Source organism: Populus nigra, chromosome 6, assembly GCF_951802175.1.
Source record: "Populus nigra chromosome 6, ddPopNigr1.1, whole genome shotgun sequence".
NCBI classification, from domain to species: Eukaryota; Viridiplantae; Streptophyta; class Magnoliopsida; order Malpighiales; family Salicaceae; genus Populus; species Populus nigra.
In genome coordinates this window covers 6305868-6320628 of record NC_084857.1, presented here as the reverse complement: position 1 = coordinate 6320628, position 14761 = coordinate 6305868, and the positions used below count along the sequence as shown (strand labels likewise).

Sequence of the window (14761 nt, the reverse complement as noted above, 5' to 3'; positions counted from 1 at the left end):
CTGAGTTGCAACACATAATTGCAATAAAATTGGTTTAAAAAATATATTAAGATGTTTTATTGTTTATATAAACAGTAAAACATTATTAAAAATCTCAATTTTTTTTAGAGTGTCTATATAATATGGCTTCTGGTACTCGTGTTTAGATGATTCTGTTACACTAATTTGAGTGAGTGTTGTTTGATAATATTGTGTTGTGCTGTGTTTGTATATTAAAAATAACATTAATAAAAGTAATGTTTAATATTTGATCGACAGTGTTTTTAAAATATTATATTTTTACTTAAAGAAACAGGGAGTATTTTTAAAAGTAAAACGTAACTTAATTTGATTTTAAAGCAAATCAATTCTCTTTTAAAAGTAACACGTGTTTCACTTTAAAAATAAAACAATTATATCAGTGTTATTTTTTAAAATGTTTTTTTATTTAAAAATATATTAAAACAATATATATTTTTTTTAAAAAAATTATTTTAGGCATCAAAACAATTTAAAATTATAAAAAAATAATTTAAAATAAAAAATAAAAGATTTAAGAAATTTCAAAAGCAGTTTTTGAACTCAGGCAAATTCATAGTTTTTTATTTTAATTGTGTTGTAATTCTAACAGTATTTTTCATATCATCGCTCTTATTGTACTTGTAAATTGAAGCATAAACTCCTGTAATTTGACGTTGTATACAGTTTATGATGTTAGAAAAACATATATCATTTTTCTAAAAGATTATAAACATGTTTTGGATTTATAATTAAGAACTCAGGCAAAAAATAGGAGAACGAAAGCAAGTAAGAAGCAAGTATACCAAGGATACTCAGCATCTGTTAAGGGAAACTTTAATTATATTTATAACACAGAAAATAAATAAATAATTAATTATGATAAATCAACTCGACGTTTTATTACATCGCGAAGCGCAAAACATTGGGTCTTATTTAAAAAATAAAATAAAAAGGCAAATCAAATTACTCCTTTTATCTTCTCTAAGGAATTGCAGTCTGCGTATGTTTCTTTTTTACCCTTTGCACAGCTGGCATAAAAAACTCTACTTGACAGCCTCTGCAAGTGCGAGAGAGACCAAACCCCAGAGGACAAGAGTACGAAAATAAAGGCCGCATCTTTAACGAGTGAGAAGTACCACGCCAGCAACCAGTATCATATCCACGTGTCGAATTCCCAGACGCCTAAACTGACAAACACGTTGCCACTTTTTCTTGCTTCCCTTGCATCTCGAAACGTGTCCTCTGAAAGGCAACTTGTTTTTTTAGGTCCATTCAACACAAACTTCAAGAAGACAAAACCAATTAATTAATAACACAAATTTAGTATAAAAAAGAAAAAGGTTTGTGTCAGTCCTACCCACGTGTCACTCTTCTCCTCTCGTGATCGCCACTTGGCTCTCTCCTATCTTCCTTCCATACTTGTCTTTACGTGGAGGGCATTTCCGTCCCTCAATTAATATATTTTTAATCAATTAATTTATCTTTAAAAGAGTGTTTAGAAACACTGTCCAATCATATTTTTTTAAAATTTTAATTTTTAATTAATTATTTTAAATGTTACAACCAACCTTTTATTACCGTACAAAACACCCCCTCATCCAAGCAAAACACCCCATCTCCCTCCCCCCACCCTGCCTTCTTCTTCTGTTCTTCCTTGTTGATTTCAATTTCTTTAAATCCTTTGATTCTGTTTTCCTTCTTTGTTTTTTTAACTTTATTCAGTACTATATTATTATAAAAAAGAAAAAAAGACAGTAGCATTTTTAGTATTTTTTTTCCAACATTTTTTTGTCTTGGTCTTGTTGATGAGTGCATGCAAGTTGGGTTTTAATTAATGGCAACGCATTTGTTAGAAAACTCTGAGACTGGGAGAGAATTCTTTAAGAAATCAAACAAAAAAAATTAAAATTAAGCCTTCCTGACAAATGGGTGCATCTAAATCAGATCAAAAAACACTTCAACTTCTTCTCCTTCTTCACGTTCCGTTTCAGAGAACCCAAAAATACTTTCCAATCCACTAAAAAACTTATATTAAAGAAGAGGAAAAAAAAACACTTGTTTTTTACCCCTCTTGTTTTATAGAGCAGCATCATGCGAGAAGCAAACGCGAATAAAAATAGAAGCAGCAGTAGTGGAAGTAGCAGAGCAATGGAGAGTCTTTCTTTGGAAATAAACAGGTATCCAAGAGATCTGGTACAAAGACTCATTTCAAGTGATGCACAGCAATATAAAACAGCAACAAGTGAAGGAGAAGAAGCAGAGGAGATTGAGTTAAATCTTGGGTTATCACTTGGTGGAAGATTTGGGGTTGATAAGACTTCAGAGAAACTAACGAGATCATCGTCTATAGCTGGTTCAATACCATTGTTGAGAGACCATGATGCTTTAAGTACACCACCTGTATCTTATCCTCTTCTCATAAGGACTTCTTCTTTGCCTACTGAAACGGAGGAAGAGTGGAGGAAGAGGAAGGAAAATCAAAGTTTAAGGAGAATGGAAGCCAAGAGAAGGCGAAGTGAAAAGCAAAAGAATTTGAGAGGAGAGTTGAATTTGGAGGAAGTTAAATTGAATAAAGGGAACTGGGTGCCAACGTGGGCTAATAAGCAGAGTGGTGTTGTGAATAGGAGTAGTAATTTGGAAGGTCAACAGCAGCAACAAGGGTCACGAGGATCTGTGGAGTCTCTAGGAGGGAGCTCTTCTGGGTTGTCAGAAATGGAGAGCAAGCCTGTTCAAGGTACTTTTTTTTTTTTGGAATTTCCAACCTTTTGGTGTCTGATTTATTTTCTCATTGTTTTTTAAGGGATTTTCTGGATTGGATTGGAATGGATGGTTTTATTTTGCTAGTGGATTATGGTGTGGATGCCAAATTGGTCATGTGGATGTTGTGGAGTTAGATAGGCGGGCTCTTTTATTTGGATTGGATTGTGGGTAGTGCCTATTTTGTGTTGATAGCATTACTATTGTTTTGGGTGGTTATGATTGGTTACTTGGAGGTTGGGGAAAGTGCTAAATCTTGGATGTTTATTTGTTTCTAAGCAGTGCAACTCTTACTCAACTAGTTTAAGCAGTATTAGATTCTTTTGCTGGAGTTTCTTTGGTTTCATCAAAACTTTGGGAAAGAAAATCCTTGAAGGTCCAAAGAAGGAGAGGAATTACGTTTGTTCAAATCTGAGTAATTTGGAGGTGTAACAAAGTAGAATATTAACTCAAGACCCTGCTTATTGATTGTTGCCACACATGGGAAGTAAGCAGATTGCAGTACTAGCATGTCTCACGAAAAAGGCAGTGCATTTCTTGCATCTGTCTTTGTTGTCAGAACTGAACTGAGTTTCTGCAGCATATGAAATCAAACTTATTGGATACTTCTTCTTACTTACATAGAATAGATATTCTTCCATGCTAGGCTATAGTGTGTGGTGTAAGCTGGCAGATCCATGCAGCCAACCCCAACTAGTTTGAAATTGAGAGTTGGTTGAATTGTGGAGCACTGCATGAAGGGGAGTTAACATGCAGATCATTTCCTTCATTGGTAATTGTTGTACTTGGGAGATCACATTTGGGTAAAATCATTGTAAGCCCGTGGTTGTTTATGGAAATTTTCTTTACTGACTAACTTCATGAGCTTGCGATTTGTTTTGATGAACTTGATTGATTGGGCACTCAAGTTATGCAGTCGCTTTAGTTCACATGCTTGGAGAACTATGAATCTCAGTTTATGACTATTTAGTCTCGGTCTTAGTTGGCTATAGGATCTACTTGCTTTAAAGGGATGTTCACTTCTTGGAATAGGTTCTTTTTTCTGCTTTATCTCTGCTGTCAATGAAGCCAGAAGGGATGCACACTTCTAGTATGGCATCAATGTAGAAATTATTGTCATGACTGCCTCCTTGAGAAGGAAAGGAGGAAACATGAAACGAAAATCTGAATGCATTTACTTGTATAAAATGGAGTCAATTTCTCAGTATGTATGGGTACTTAATTTAATATGTTCACATATTAATATTTTGCTTACCTGCTTGTATTTTGCTACATGGGGCAGGTCTGGCTTAAATGAGTTAACAAACCAAGCATCTCATTTGATTGCCCACCCATTCCATACAGTCTTCCATTCTTGCATCATAAAATATTCAGTAGTGACTTGTTAATGTGTGGACAGTGGATGGATGGTAGCTCAGGATTAGGCTAAAGCTTCTTGCTTGATCTATTCTCCTTGAAGGTCTATTCAGTTTCCATTTCTAAGTTCAGTTTTTCCCAACTCTTAATTTGTGGAAAGTGTTAAGTTCCAGAGGCTTAATCTTGTTTGACATCGTGCTTGTGTGTGTCTGACGGTATATATTTTCCCTATCTCATAAGTTGATCCCTAGCCACCACTAAGTTTGGATTTTTGCTTTATCTATTCTTCTTGCAGGTTCATCCAGTCTCGATCCCTTAATTTAGTTTTTCCCAACTCTTAATTTGTGGAAATTGTAAAATTCCAAAAACTTAAACTTGTTTGATATCTGGCTTCCATGCGCCATGGTGTAGATTTTCCCTAGAACAGAAGTCGATCTCTCAGCCATGGCTAAGTTCAGAACTGTATTTGTCAAAGCTTGTTGTTTTGCAACTTTAAGAAAGCAACTGGTGAATAATTAAATCCATGATTTCTGGGTGGGTTAAGGAGGGTCTTTCTGAATATTACATGCTCGACAGGTATGGAGGTGATGGGATGGTCTGGAGTTGCTATCAGGTGGAGTTTTCTTATATCAGGCGATTGCTGATCCTTCTAGTTCTTGTCATTCGTCATCCTTCCAGGATCCCTCCTTTTCACTTTGCTGGTTTAGCCTGCTTTACTAATGTCCCTTCTCTCTTTATCTGACTACCTCAAGCTTTTTCTATCTTTCCCCATGGAATATGGTCAAGTGGCCTTTAAAGTGATTAACCGGTCATGCATGTAGCTGACAGGTTTTTTTGTGATCTTATAACAATCATGTAACATAAATGCATCTGCAACCGATACATTGGTATTTGGAAATTTGTAATTAATTTTGAAATTACCATGCAAGTAAAGGGAAGAGGAAAATGGAGAAAAAACAAATGGTTTGTCTTCTCATAATCTCATGTGCATCACAGGATCAAGCAGTGGTGGAGAAGCACGAAGTCCTGCGAGTAATCAATCCTTGCAGGAACGAAGCAGTCAAGAAGCTGTGGGTTCTTCTGGGACAAAGAAAATTGAAAATGCGTGCAGAGCCCCCAGAACAGAAACGGAGAATCTATCCAAGAAGCTTGATTCTGCAGAAAATAGAGGGAGGGAAATTGGGACCAATGCAATGGAAGATATGCCTTGTGTGTTTACTAAAGGAGATGGTCCTAATGGGAGAAGAGTGGATGGCATTCTGTACAAGTATGGTAAGGGAGAGGAAGTAAGGATAATGTGCGTATGCCACGGCAGCTTTCACTCCCCCGCAGAGTTCGTGAAGCATGCAGGTGGCAGTGATGTTGATCACCCTCTTAGGCATATAGTGGTAAACCCTTCCGGCCCGTCCTTCGAATAATGTAATGCGGTGTTCATTTCATCCCTTAAAGAGAAGTAGGGATGTGAAATGGGGGGAAAAGATGAGAGAATTTTAGAAAATAGCTATATATTTTTAGGGTCCTTGAAACGGAAACCTAATATGACCAACTATTTTTCATCTTCTAGAATGTTTCAAATGGTTTTTTGAGGTTGTAATCTGTATGTGATATTTATTTCCTTATTTCCCCATCTCATAAACTGAGAAAGCATGCATAAATGTTGATAGGGAAAACAGGGTGTGATATGTATACAAGCTCAGATCAACACATGGGCTGTCTCTGTGCTACGCATGAAGACAAGTGATGCTTATGTTCTTACAATTGCCTTGAAAGGGAGAGGAAAAAAAAAGCAGCAGGGCAGCAGATTAACAATCTCTATCACGGTAATCGATTCGGAAGAACGGTCTCTTCTCGGCTCTCCTCGACGATTTAAGCGGTAGCTTCATAATTTCGAAGATTTGGAAAGGATGAAATAGCAGTATATGAAGCCAAATCAGTTCAGAAATCTGAATTTCAGCGGTCTGTTTTTAAAAAAAATGATTCTAGCACGACGCGAACATGATTCTACAAGTGTGCGGGACACATGACGCCTTATAGAATAAGCTGGCACAAAATCATCGATGATTCCCGATCGATACATTGCAAGGACGCTTTAGAAGGAACCGATAAAATACTAAACCATTACAAGAAAACAGTGATTTTCAAAGACAGGATCGTGTTCTCTTTTTTTACCGGTTCTTGTTCTGCTACTGGCTGGCTAACGGAAGGCATGAAGGCAATTTCTCGGTTTTCTTCATTACTTTTTACAAGTTTTTAGCAAGCACGACGTGAGTTTGTTAACATGCTCTTAGGAACATTGAATTTAATTTAATTTATAGCATTAAATCAATTTTTATCTTTGGAATTTGTTTGAGAATATTGATTTGAGTTTTAAATCAGATGATTTACAATAATTTTAAATGAAAAATAATATTTAAAAAATATCCAGTTTTTTTCTTCCTTTCGAAAACCGTGCTCCTCCCAGATAGATAGCCTATTGTTTCAACAGGCTTTTTTTCCAGAACCAAGCTGAGAGAGTCTTCATGAGAGAACTTGCAAACTACAAAAAGATGTTTGTCAAGTAGAACGTCAAGAACAGTTCAAATTATTATAGATGAGTTACATATTTGAATATGTGAAGAGGGTAAATTATCCAAGAACATCATCTTTCAGAAAAGATGTATGACAGAGTCCAGCCACCAGTTCTCCATTTACAGCCCATCCTCTACCATGTGCATCATATGCTTCCTAGACCAAATGTGTGTTAGATTCCCTGTGTTTTATATGCGTGGGAAGGGCCAGATAACTTGGTCAGCAGTTTTGAAGGGCTTCAAGCTGGTCTGCCTTTCGGTCTAAGACCCTAGTGCTCAGAAACCACTTCAAGTTTCCCAGGCAAGCTTTTGAGTCGAGAGTCTGACCTCATATTTCTTCTCTCTGTTCTTTTTGCCCAGACCATTTTTTTTTGCAGGATCTTATACAAGGATCTTCTCTGATTTTGCTTATGGAGAGAATAATTCAGTAAATATTATTTTAATATATTTTTAAATTAAAAATAATCACAAATATACTTTTAAACAAACAATAAACCAACATATAATGATTTTTTTTTCAATCTAACACGGTAAAAAATATATTTTCCAAAATAGTATTGTTGATTTTTTTTTCCAACTAACATAATTTAGGTTAGTGTGCATGTCTCATATGTAACTCGAGACATGCATGTCTCACACGCCAATTGCTAGCCTATTGTTTCCTTAACTTTTATATTTAGTTAATTTTAGTTCTATTATTATAATAATTTCATTTGTTATTTTTGGGCGACAAAGTTTTAGATAAAATTCATATTTATTTTTGAATGCAATTGCTTAAAAAATAATTAATTTTTACCCAAAAAATAGTTATTTTTGCCCAACTTAAATAAAAATAAATTTAATCATGTAGTAATAGAAATACAATTAAAATTATATAAAAATTGAGAGACCAAATAAGAGTTTGAGCAGAGAGAAAATAAGACGAAATAGATTGGCAAAACAACCAGAGAGAGAGAGAGAGACCAAAAAAAAATAAAAAATTGAAAGGAGAGAAAGAGAGAATGAGATATTAAAGAAATATCATATCTTCAATGACACACACTTAGTACCATCGTAAAGCTTCCAGTTAGATGAATCGACACAAAACGAAAAGCCATCTTTAAAGCTTCCGATGAGTAACACGGGCTGCTTGTTAATTTTTTTGACAAAATCCGATGAACGGTTACATCGCCTGGGACAAACGTCGTCGTATTTTTCAACGAATAAAAAATGTCCGCCGTGCTAATAAGAGAAATTCCTACCTTTTGCTTTTTCCCATCTCACAGATATGTATTACGAGTTTTTATTTTTATTTTTTATTTTTCTTTGCTAATTATTATTATTATTATTATTATTTATCTTACTTGCGCTTGCTCAGAACAACACGACGGAAAAAAAAAAGAAAGAAGAAAAGGCTAGGAAGATGCCACTTGTGATGTCATCCACAGGTGGTTCCTCCAGGTTAGATTTTTATTTATTTTTCAGTAAATATTCTCCATAAAATAGACAAAATTCTCCCAACAAGATTCCTTATTTTTTTTTTAAAATTTTATAAAACATAGTTATTTTATAGAATATTTTTTATTTAAAAATATATTAAAATATATTTTTTTATTTTTTGAAATTTATTTTTAACATTAACGTATTAAAATCTACAAATATAAATTTAAATATTTTTTTTTTGTTTCCAAAAGCTGCCTAAATATCTGCAAGTTTTTAATAGATATGATTTGAGTCTGGCCGTGCAATCACCATTAGAAGATTAATGGTCACTCATCTCTCACAAATATTCACAGCTAATGAATTAATTAATCCCCTCTTATTCCTGGCATTACAGAAGTTTAAAGCTGAACCAAAAAACAATATGTAGTTAAAACTGGCCCTGCTTATAACTAGAATTCTCTGCGAAGTGCAAAGCTTAACTGGAGTCCCCATGAATCTAGGTGGTTATTATCATTGTAAACCAAAAAGGTTTCTAGGTAGGACCTACAAAGGAATGTTTCAAATGACCAGCTGGTCCCACTTCTAACAAGGCCATCTAAGCACGATCAGTAAAACTTGACGGCTGGTGTGCTGCCCAACTCTTCCACATGAATATCCTTTTTTGAGTCTTATTCAATGATTATTATTATTTATCCATTTATTTTAAACAAAAAAATATGTTTGAACCCAAAAGGAGGATACTAATTAAAAATATTTAAAAATTAATTTTTATTTTTATTTTTTTATTTAAAATTAATTTTTTTATTTTAAAATTATTTTGATGTGCTAATATTAAAAATAATTTTTTTACAAAAATATATATATTTTTCATGCTCTTACAACAAAATCAAAAAGAGCAAAATATGGCTCAAGACTCGTGTTCAAGAACGTGTTACCCTAGCGACCTGGCTCCACCAACTCAAACAAATTTTCATTTTTCACACAGCGAAGAAATGGTTGGTCTTAGGTGTCCAACTGCTTAAAGCGATAGCATGAATTTTGGGCATTCCAAGATCATATTTTTACAAGAGCTATGAGCACTCGCATAACAAGGTGGTTTATGAGCTGCTTTCCTTCTGTATCCTACACGTTACACCTAAGAATATCATCACAACCACACCATGCTTCTAATATCAACAGGCTCTGCTCGATCACGACTTCAAAGAATATCATAAAAACAAATATACTGCACATGCTTGAACACAATCATCTAATACAACTAAAGGGCTATTGAATTAAAGATTAATTTACAGCAATATAGACGCAAATATTGTTAGCAGTAATAAATTGACTGGCTCCGATTCAAGGAGGGAGCACCCAGCATTTTCTTCCCAAAGGTCACCTCACATCATACAGGTACAGGTTTAGAGGTTCTCCTTACCCATTGCCTCACCACCTTCCCTTTTCCTGGCTCTTGCAAAGAACCAATTTCCAGGTAGTAACACCAAGAACAATGCTCATGGACAACATTTGCATATTCAAAAGGCCTCGTGTTGATTAAATAGCAACCATTGTCGATGTCCCAATTTTAAATTAATGACAAGAAAATTAAGGACAGCTCAGGCTTGCATTTTAAACAGGAGGCAGCTTAGGAGCTGAGAAGCACTCTTCCTTTGGATCATATATGGAGCCAGTTTTAGCAACAACACTTAATTTTTTGACAGGAACAGCAGCGATTGAAAGAACAACCCCATAAGCAACATGAAAAGCAATGAAACCAATGGAAGGAAGCTGATTTTTGACTCACTGGAGCAGGCGATGACTCCAGATGCTGCTGCTTCCGCTGCTCCACACCTGCTTTCAGGGAACCACTTCTCATCCCATTTGCCAAACTGCATAACTCCAAGAAATTTGGATCATGAGCTTACAAAGTGCTACTATAAACCTTGTTTTATAATGTAAATGACATGACAATGATTGTGAATCAAATGTAAACATAAGTAACATCATTGGTATTAATGATGGCTCTTGGAAAAATAAAATAAAATGGCAGAGTTTACTGTTTTCTTGATTGTTATCGATTAATTTAAGAGGGAAACACAGAGAGAGAGAGAGAGAGAGAGAGAGAGAGAGAGAGAGAGAAGCAAACACAGAATATTTATGACAACACCAACGTTTTCAACCACAGTTCCAATAGTAGCAGAACGCCCAGCTACAATAAGAACATGAGCAGCTTGGCCACTTACAGTAGCAGAGCACCCAGCTACAATTAGAACAGTAGCACAATGGCCATGCATATTTCTTTCTTCTGCAACACAAAGGTATATTCCTCATTGACAAAGCACTAGGCTTGTGGAATCCTATTTAATTAGTTAGGCACACATGTGCATATAACTACAGAGAAAACCTAGACATCTGGTTTGCATGCATAAAACACAAGCATGTCAAGTACATGGGCATTTCTGTTGAATTCACACAACAAGTCTGCAAACATAAAGACATCCGTGTATTGCAATGTGAATGTAAACGTGGGCATGATATGGGAAAGGGTTGATGCCTTGCAGGAACATGAATGTTATGCATGAATAATAGGCTTTCACTAGTTTTTATGCATAATAGAAGTAATACGTAAAAGTTCAACGCACATGAAATCTAGTATTTAAGTGTTTGCAGATAGATAACGATGGCAGCTTACATTGGAAAAGAAAATGACTTGACACTGTCTCCACTCCCATATGAATGGTTGGAAGTGCTAGGAGATTTCCAGGATACAGCTTGATTTGTTTTATTTTCCTCATTTTGATATTCTGCTGGGTCCTTGATGGTGTTATCTGCTATTCCATTTGCTCCACCCTTCTGTTTGTTGGTTTCCACATCAGGAACTGAAGACTGGTTATCAGTGGCCACCATTTCTCTTGGAGGGAGTGGACTGAACATGATTAATTCACCTGACTTGGTTATATCTCCAGACTTGCCCAGATCACCCAACAATAAAACATGGTCTCTGGAGAAACTATTGTTTCCTACATGAATGCTAAACAATGATTCATTGGAAGCAACACTCCAATCCATAGGTGCTGTACCTTTATTTTTTTCAAAGATGGATGATGGAATCCTTAAAGGATCATATCCTCCAGGTCGTTCCATGACTTGAAGTGGAGGGGATTGTTTTGGTGACATGTTGTGTGCCGGGGATTCACGAGTGACATCAGAAACTGTGGGTGTTAATGCGTGATCTGATGAGCCATCCTCATTTTCTTCTGATCTGTGAGAGCTGTCGATGGAAACACCATTCTCATGATCTTTTGATGCTGGTTGAGTAACCTCATGAGGCTTGTTGGAGGATTCAAAATCAGCACTGCCTGCTCTGGGGTCAGCACTTTCTTTTGGGATCACATCAAAGAGATCATACAATGACGAGCCAGAAGAACTTGAAGAGGAAGAAGAGGAAGAGGAAAAACCAAACTTTATATTTGGCATGTATAGATCGCCTTCTATAACAGTAGATTCAGGTTTTGGTTCTATATGTTTACTGCTATCACTTCCATTAATAACCTCAGAATGCAATTCTGAATTTCTACTTCTTTCACTCCCCTCAATTTTCTCAGGATCTATCTGAAGATGGCCACTACTTCCAAGCCGAACACGAAGCCTTGGATATGTATCCCCATGATCACTGCTCCCGGTCCCATTAATAACTTCTGGATGTGATTCTGAATGCTTGCCGCTTCCGCTTCCATGTTCCAAGTCCATAGCTGAAAAACAATAATCTGATCCAGCTTTTCAGTACACTATAACTCTACAACTCCAGCTTTTAATCAAACGACATGTATGAAAATGTGATAGAATTGAAGGTAAGAAGTGTTCAAAGAATCTCAATCTCACAATGTACCACTGACAAACAGTTAAAAGCTTGCATGATGAGAGATGAAAACAAGTTAAGTAACATCTAAAGGACAGGAGAACAATTTCTTCCACGGAAAGACATTGACTTTACAGGATCCAATTAGCCAACCTCTGAGTATTATCAAATAATAATAATAATAAAAGGAAAATTTGATAGGCCAGCAAGGTGATTTAATGTGCTATGAGACTCGGTTTAAGAAAATAAGAACTCGTGTAATCGTATAAATCAAATTCGAGAGAGAGAGAGGGGATCGGATAAGTAAGTCATAAACAAAGTACTTCTAGAGTTTAGACATGGTAATTAAAGTGTATCCCTATTAGTACTCCACTGGTTTACAAATGAATCTCTCTTCTTCCTTTTTGTTTTCTTTTTTCTTTTGAATCTCTTTTCTTGCAATCTCCTTAATTAATATGCTAATTCACAAACACTAATCGGCTTCCGTGTGACCTGTCTTCTAATTAGACATTAATTAAAGTGCCAAACACCAATTTAACATCTTCGAGTTTCCATACAAATGAAAAGCCAAATGTGTTCTATTTAATGCTTTCGATACTTCAATCATAGCAACTCAAAAGTAATATACATTAACATTAACATGGTTCTTCAACAAAACAAAAATAAACGACTTACTTTTACGACGTTGAATAAAATTCTCCCTGTCGTTGAGAAATCCTCTATTAACCAGCCATGTCTAGATCCCAGTCGCCGGAAGCGGCACCGGCGATCATCCACAGCTAATTCTCCTTTAATTGTAAAATCACACAGCGAAACATAACATGATTCAATTAACCAGAAAAAAATAAAACGAAAACCAATTAGCAGTGATTCTAAGAATGTGTCCTACCTGGGATTTGACTTGAAAAAAAACAGCTGAATTGCTGATGTTTTGAGATAAATATCTGTTTGTTTGTTTATTTTTATTTTTCGGACTTTGTTTAAGATGTAGGACGCGATGAAATTAAGGAAGCGAGAAGGAAAGAGAACGGGAAATCTTGATGACACGAAGGCTTAGCGATAGTCTTGGGGTTTCCAACAAACTACGGAAATCTTTCGCGCCATCTTTACCCACTCTTTCCTTTTTCTGTTAATGAAGGGTACTTTGGATTTTACCTTTGGGGTTTTAACCTTGGCCTGTGGGATTGTGACACGTCTTTTAGATCCCTGAGATTCAACCATCCTTTTTTTAAAAAAATTTAATTTTCTTTTAATTTTTTAAAATTGTTTTGATATACTAATATTAAAAATAAAATTTAAAAAATAAAAATATTTTTTTTAATATATTACTAAATAAAAAAATATTTTAAAAACCAACATCCATGTAGTCACTAGTGACTATTATTCCCTTAATGGGATTGCTAATTTGTTTTAAATCTTCTCCAAATCTAATTTTAAGCTTTGATTGGATTAAGAGATAAAGGGTATGGGTATGGCATTTGACAGCGAAGTGGTGACTATGAATTTATTACTTTCTTTAATTAGCTTTAAGCAAATCAAGTTTATTGTAAATACTCCATGAAGAGGACTCAGTTGAGAGATTCCTTTTCCCTGTAGAACCAATAATAATAATAAAAAAAAGCACTAAGAGATTGTTTTATTGCATGTCTGCTTCTTTTATTGCATGTTAGATGTCCGACCCAGACAAGTTTATTTATTTTTTAAAAAATAAATATTATTTCGTGAATTATTGGACTCTGTTTTTTATTTTTTGAAGATTGATATTTTCAAGAAAAAATGATTTTGATATCTATATTAATTTTGAAAATAATTTTAATACTTTAATCACTAGCTTTGTAAATCAATTATATGTTTTCTTATGTAAAAACTTTAATACAAAACTAATTTCCTTTTATTTTGATAACCGAGTAATCAGTGCAAACTATAATCAACCTTGATGTACATGTTTCAAGCCTAAAACCTCCTTGTTTTATACATTAATAATAACAAAAACAATAACAATAATAATAAAAAATTTTCAACTTTATAGATTGTAAAAAGACATTAAAAATATTAAAAATACGAGATTTTGATAAATCTAAATTTAATTGGTATAAAAAAATATTTTCATGAACTCGGTTAAGCTACCACACCGAAGCCTAATTACTACCAAAATACATGAACTTGTTGCCTAGCACCCGCATGAGCTCGGTGCTTGAGCCTAACGTGTTTAGACTCAAACAATATAATTGAATTCATTTTTAATAGGCTCGGACACTCTATCCAAGCCTAACAATTTCTTATAAATTTTTCTATAACTTCACGCGTGTTTTTTATTATTTTATACTGATAAAATACATATTATTTTGAATAAAACACAGCTCAAAATATCATAATAATAAAATCATATTCTAGGCCCTTGTTTCTATAAAAAGATAATTTATAGGCTATAAATACAATATATAGGTTATAAATACAACATGAATTTTTTAAATTTAAGATTCACAATCTTTTTAAAATCATATATATATATATATATATTTAAAATTTATCTTTTTAAAATATTACTGTTTTTTTTATTCAACTAATGCATATAAAGATCTCTGCATCCATCAAATTATGTTTCAATTGATCATGTTCAATGCACAACTTATCTATTTTTTTTTTGCAATAACAATAGATATTCTAAATTATATTAATTTATTGTATTACAATTGACTTTTCTCTTCACCGCATCTATCATATTATCATGATGCCCTCCTTTTCTCTTTTCCTCATGTTTCATTAAGAAAAAAAAGGGTATATCGACCGAAGCAACTAGTTACAAAGATATTATTAA

The 14761-nt window shown here is 34.3% G+C and overlaps 2 protein-coding genes and 1 long non-coding RNA gene across 4 annotated transcripts; 2 read left to right on the top strand and 1 right to left on the bottom strand.

Moving 5' to 3' along the window:
• The first annotated feature begins 1623 nt into the window (after positions 1–1623).
• On the top strand, positions 1624–5732 carry LOC133695666 (ninja-family protein AFP2-like). Its single transcript, XM_062117588.1, has 2 exons — positions 1624–2734; positions 5110–5732. Exons 1-2 carry the CDS (start codon positions 2092–2094, stop codon positions 5529–5531), a joined length of 1065 nt encoding a protein of 354 aa, XP_061973572.1. The 5' UTR covers positions 1624–2091; the 3' UTR covers positions 5532–5732.
• A 1882-nt stretch (positions 5733–7614) lies between these two features.
• Positions 7615–10146, top strand: LOC133696621 (uncharacterized). The gene is made up of 2 exons (XR_009842706.1): positions 7615–8120; positions 9806–10146. It is a non-coding gene; the product is annotated as an uncharacterized LOC133696621 (long non-coding RNA).
• On the bottom strand, positions 9284–13082 carry LOC133696620 (uncharacterized). Of its 2 annotated transcripts, none has more exons than XM_062118851.1 (4): positions 12833–13082; positions 12619–12731; positions 10777–11851; positions 9284–9973 (listed from the first exon to the last, which is right to left on the bottom strand). In XM_062118851.1, exons 3-4 carry the CDS (start codon positions 11832–11834, stop codon positions 9778–9780), a joined length of 1254 nt encoding a protein of 417 aa, XP_061974835.1. In that variant the 5' UTR covers positions 11835–11851; positions 12619–12731; positions 12833–13082; the 3' UTR covers positions 9284–9777. The 2 variants fall into 2 exon arrangements, with proteins under 2 accessions (XP_061974835.1, XP_061974836.1); XM_062118852.1 differs by having other exon boundaries at positions 10777–11836.
• Positions 13083–14761: the final 1679 nt, after the last annotated feature.

Bases quoted from the DNA above. Each gene is read 5' to 3' on its own strand.
- LOC133695666 (XM_062117588.1), top strand. From the start codon at position 2,092: ATGCGAGAAGCAAACGCGAATAAAAATAGAAGCAGCAGTAGTGGAAGT. The intron at 2,735-5,109 runs GTACTTTTTTTT...TGTGCATCACAG, and splicing joins GGAGAGCAAGCCTGTTCAAG to GATCAAGCAGTGGTGGAGAA.
- LOC133696620 (XM_062118851.1), bottom strand. From the start codon at position 11,834: ATGGACTTGGAACATGGAAGCGGAAGCGGCAAGCATTCAGAATCACAT. The intron at 9,974-10,776 runs GTAAGCTGCCAT...GGAGTTATGCAG, and splicing joins AAGTCATTTTCTTTTCCAAT to TTTGGCAAATGGGATGAGAA.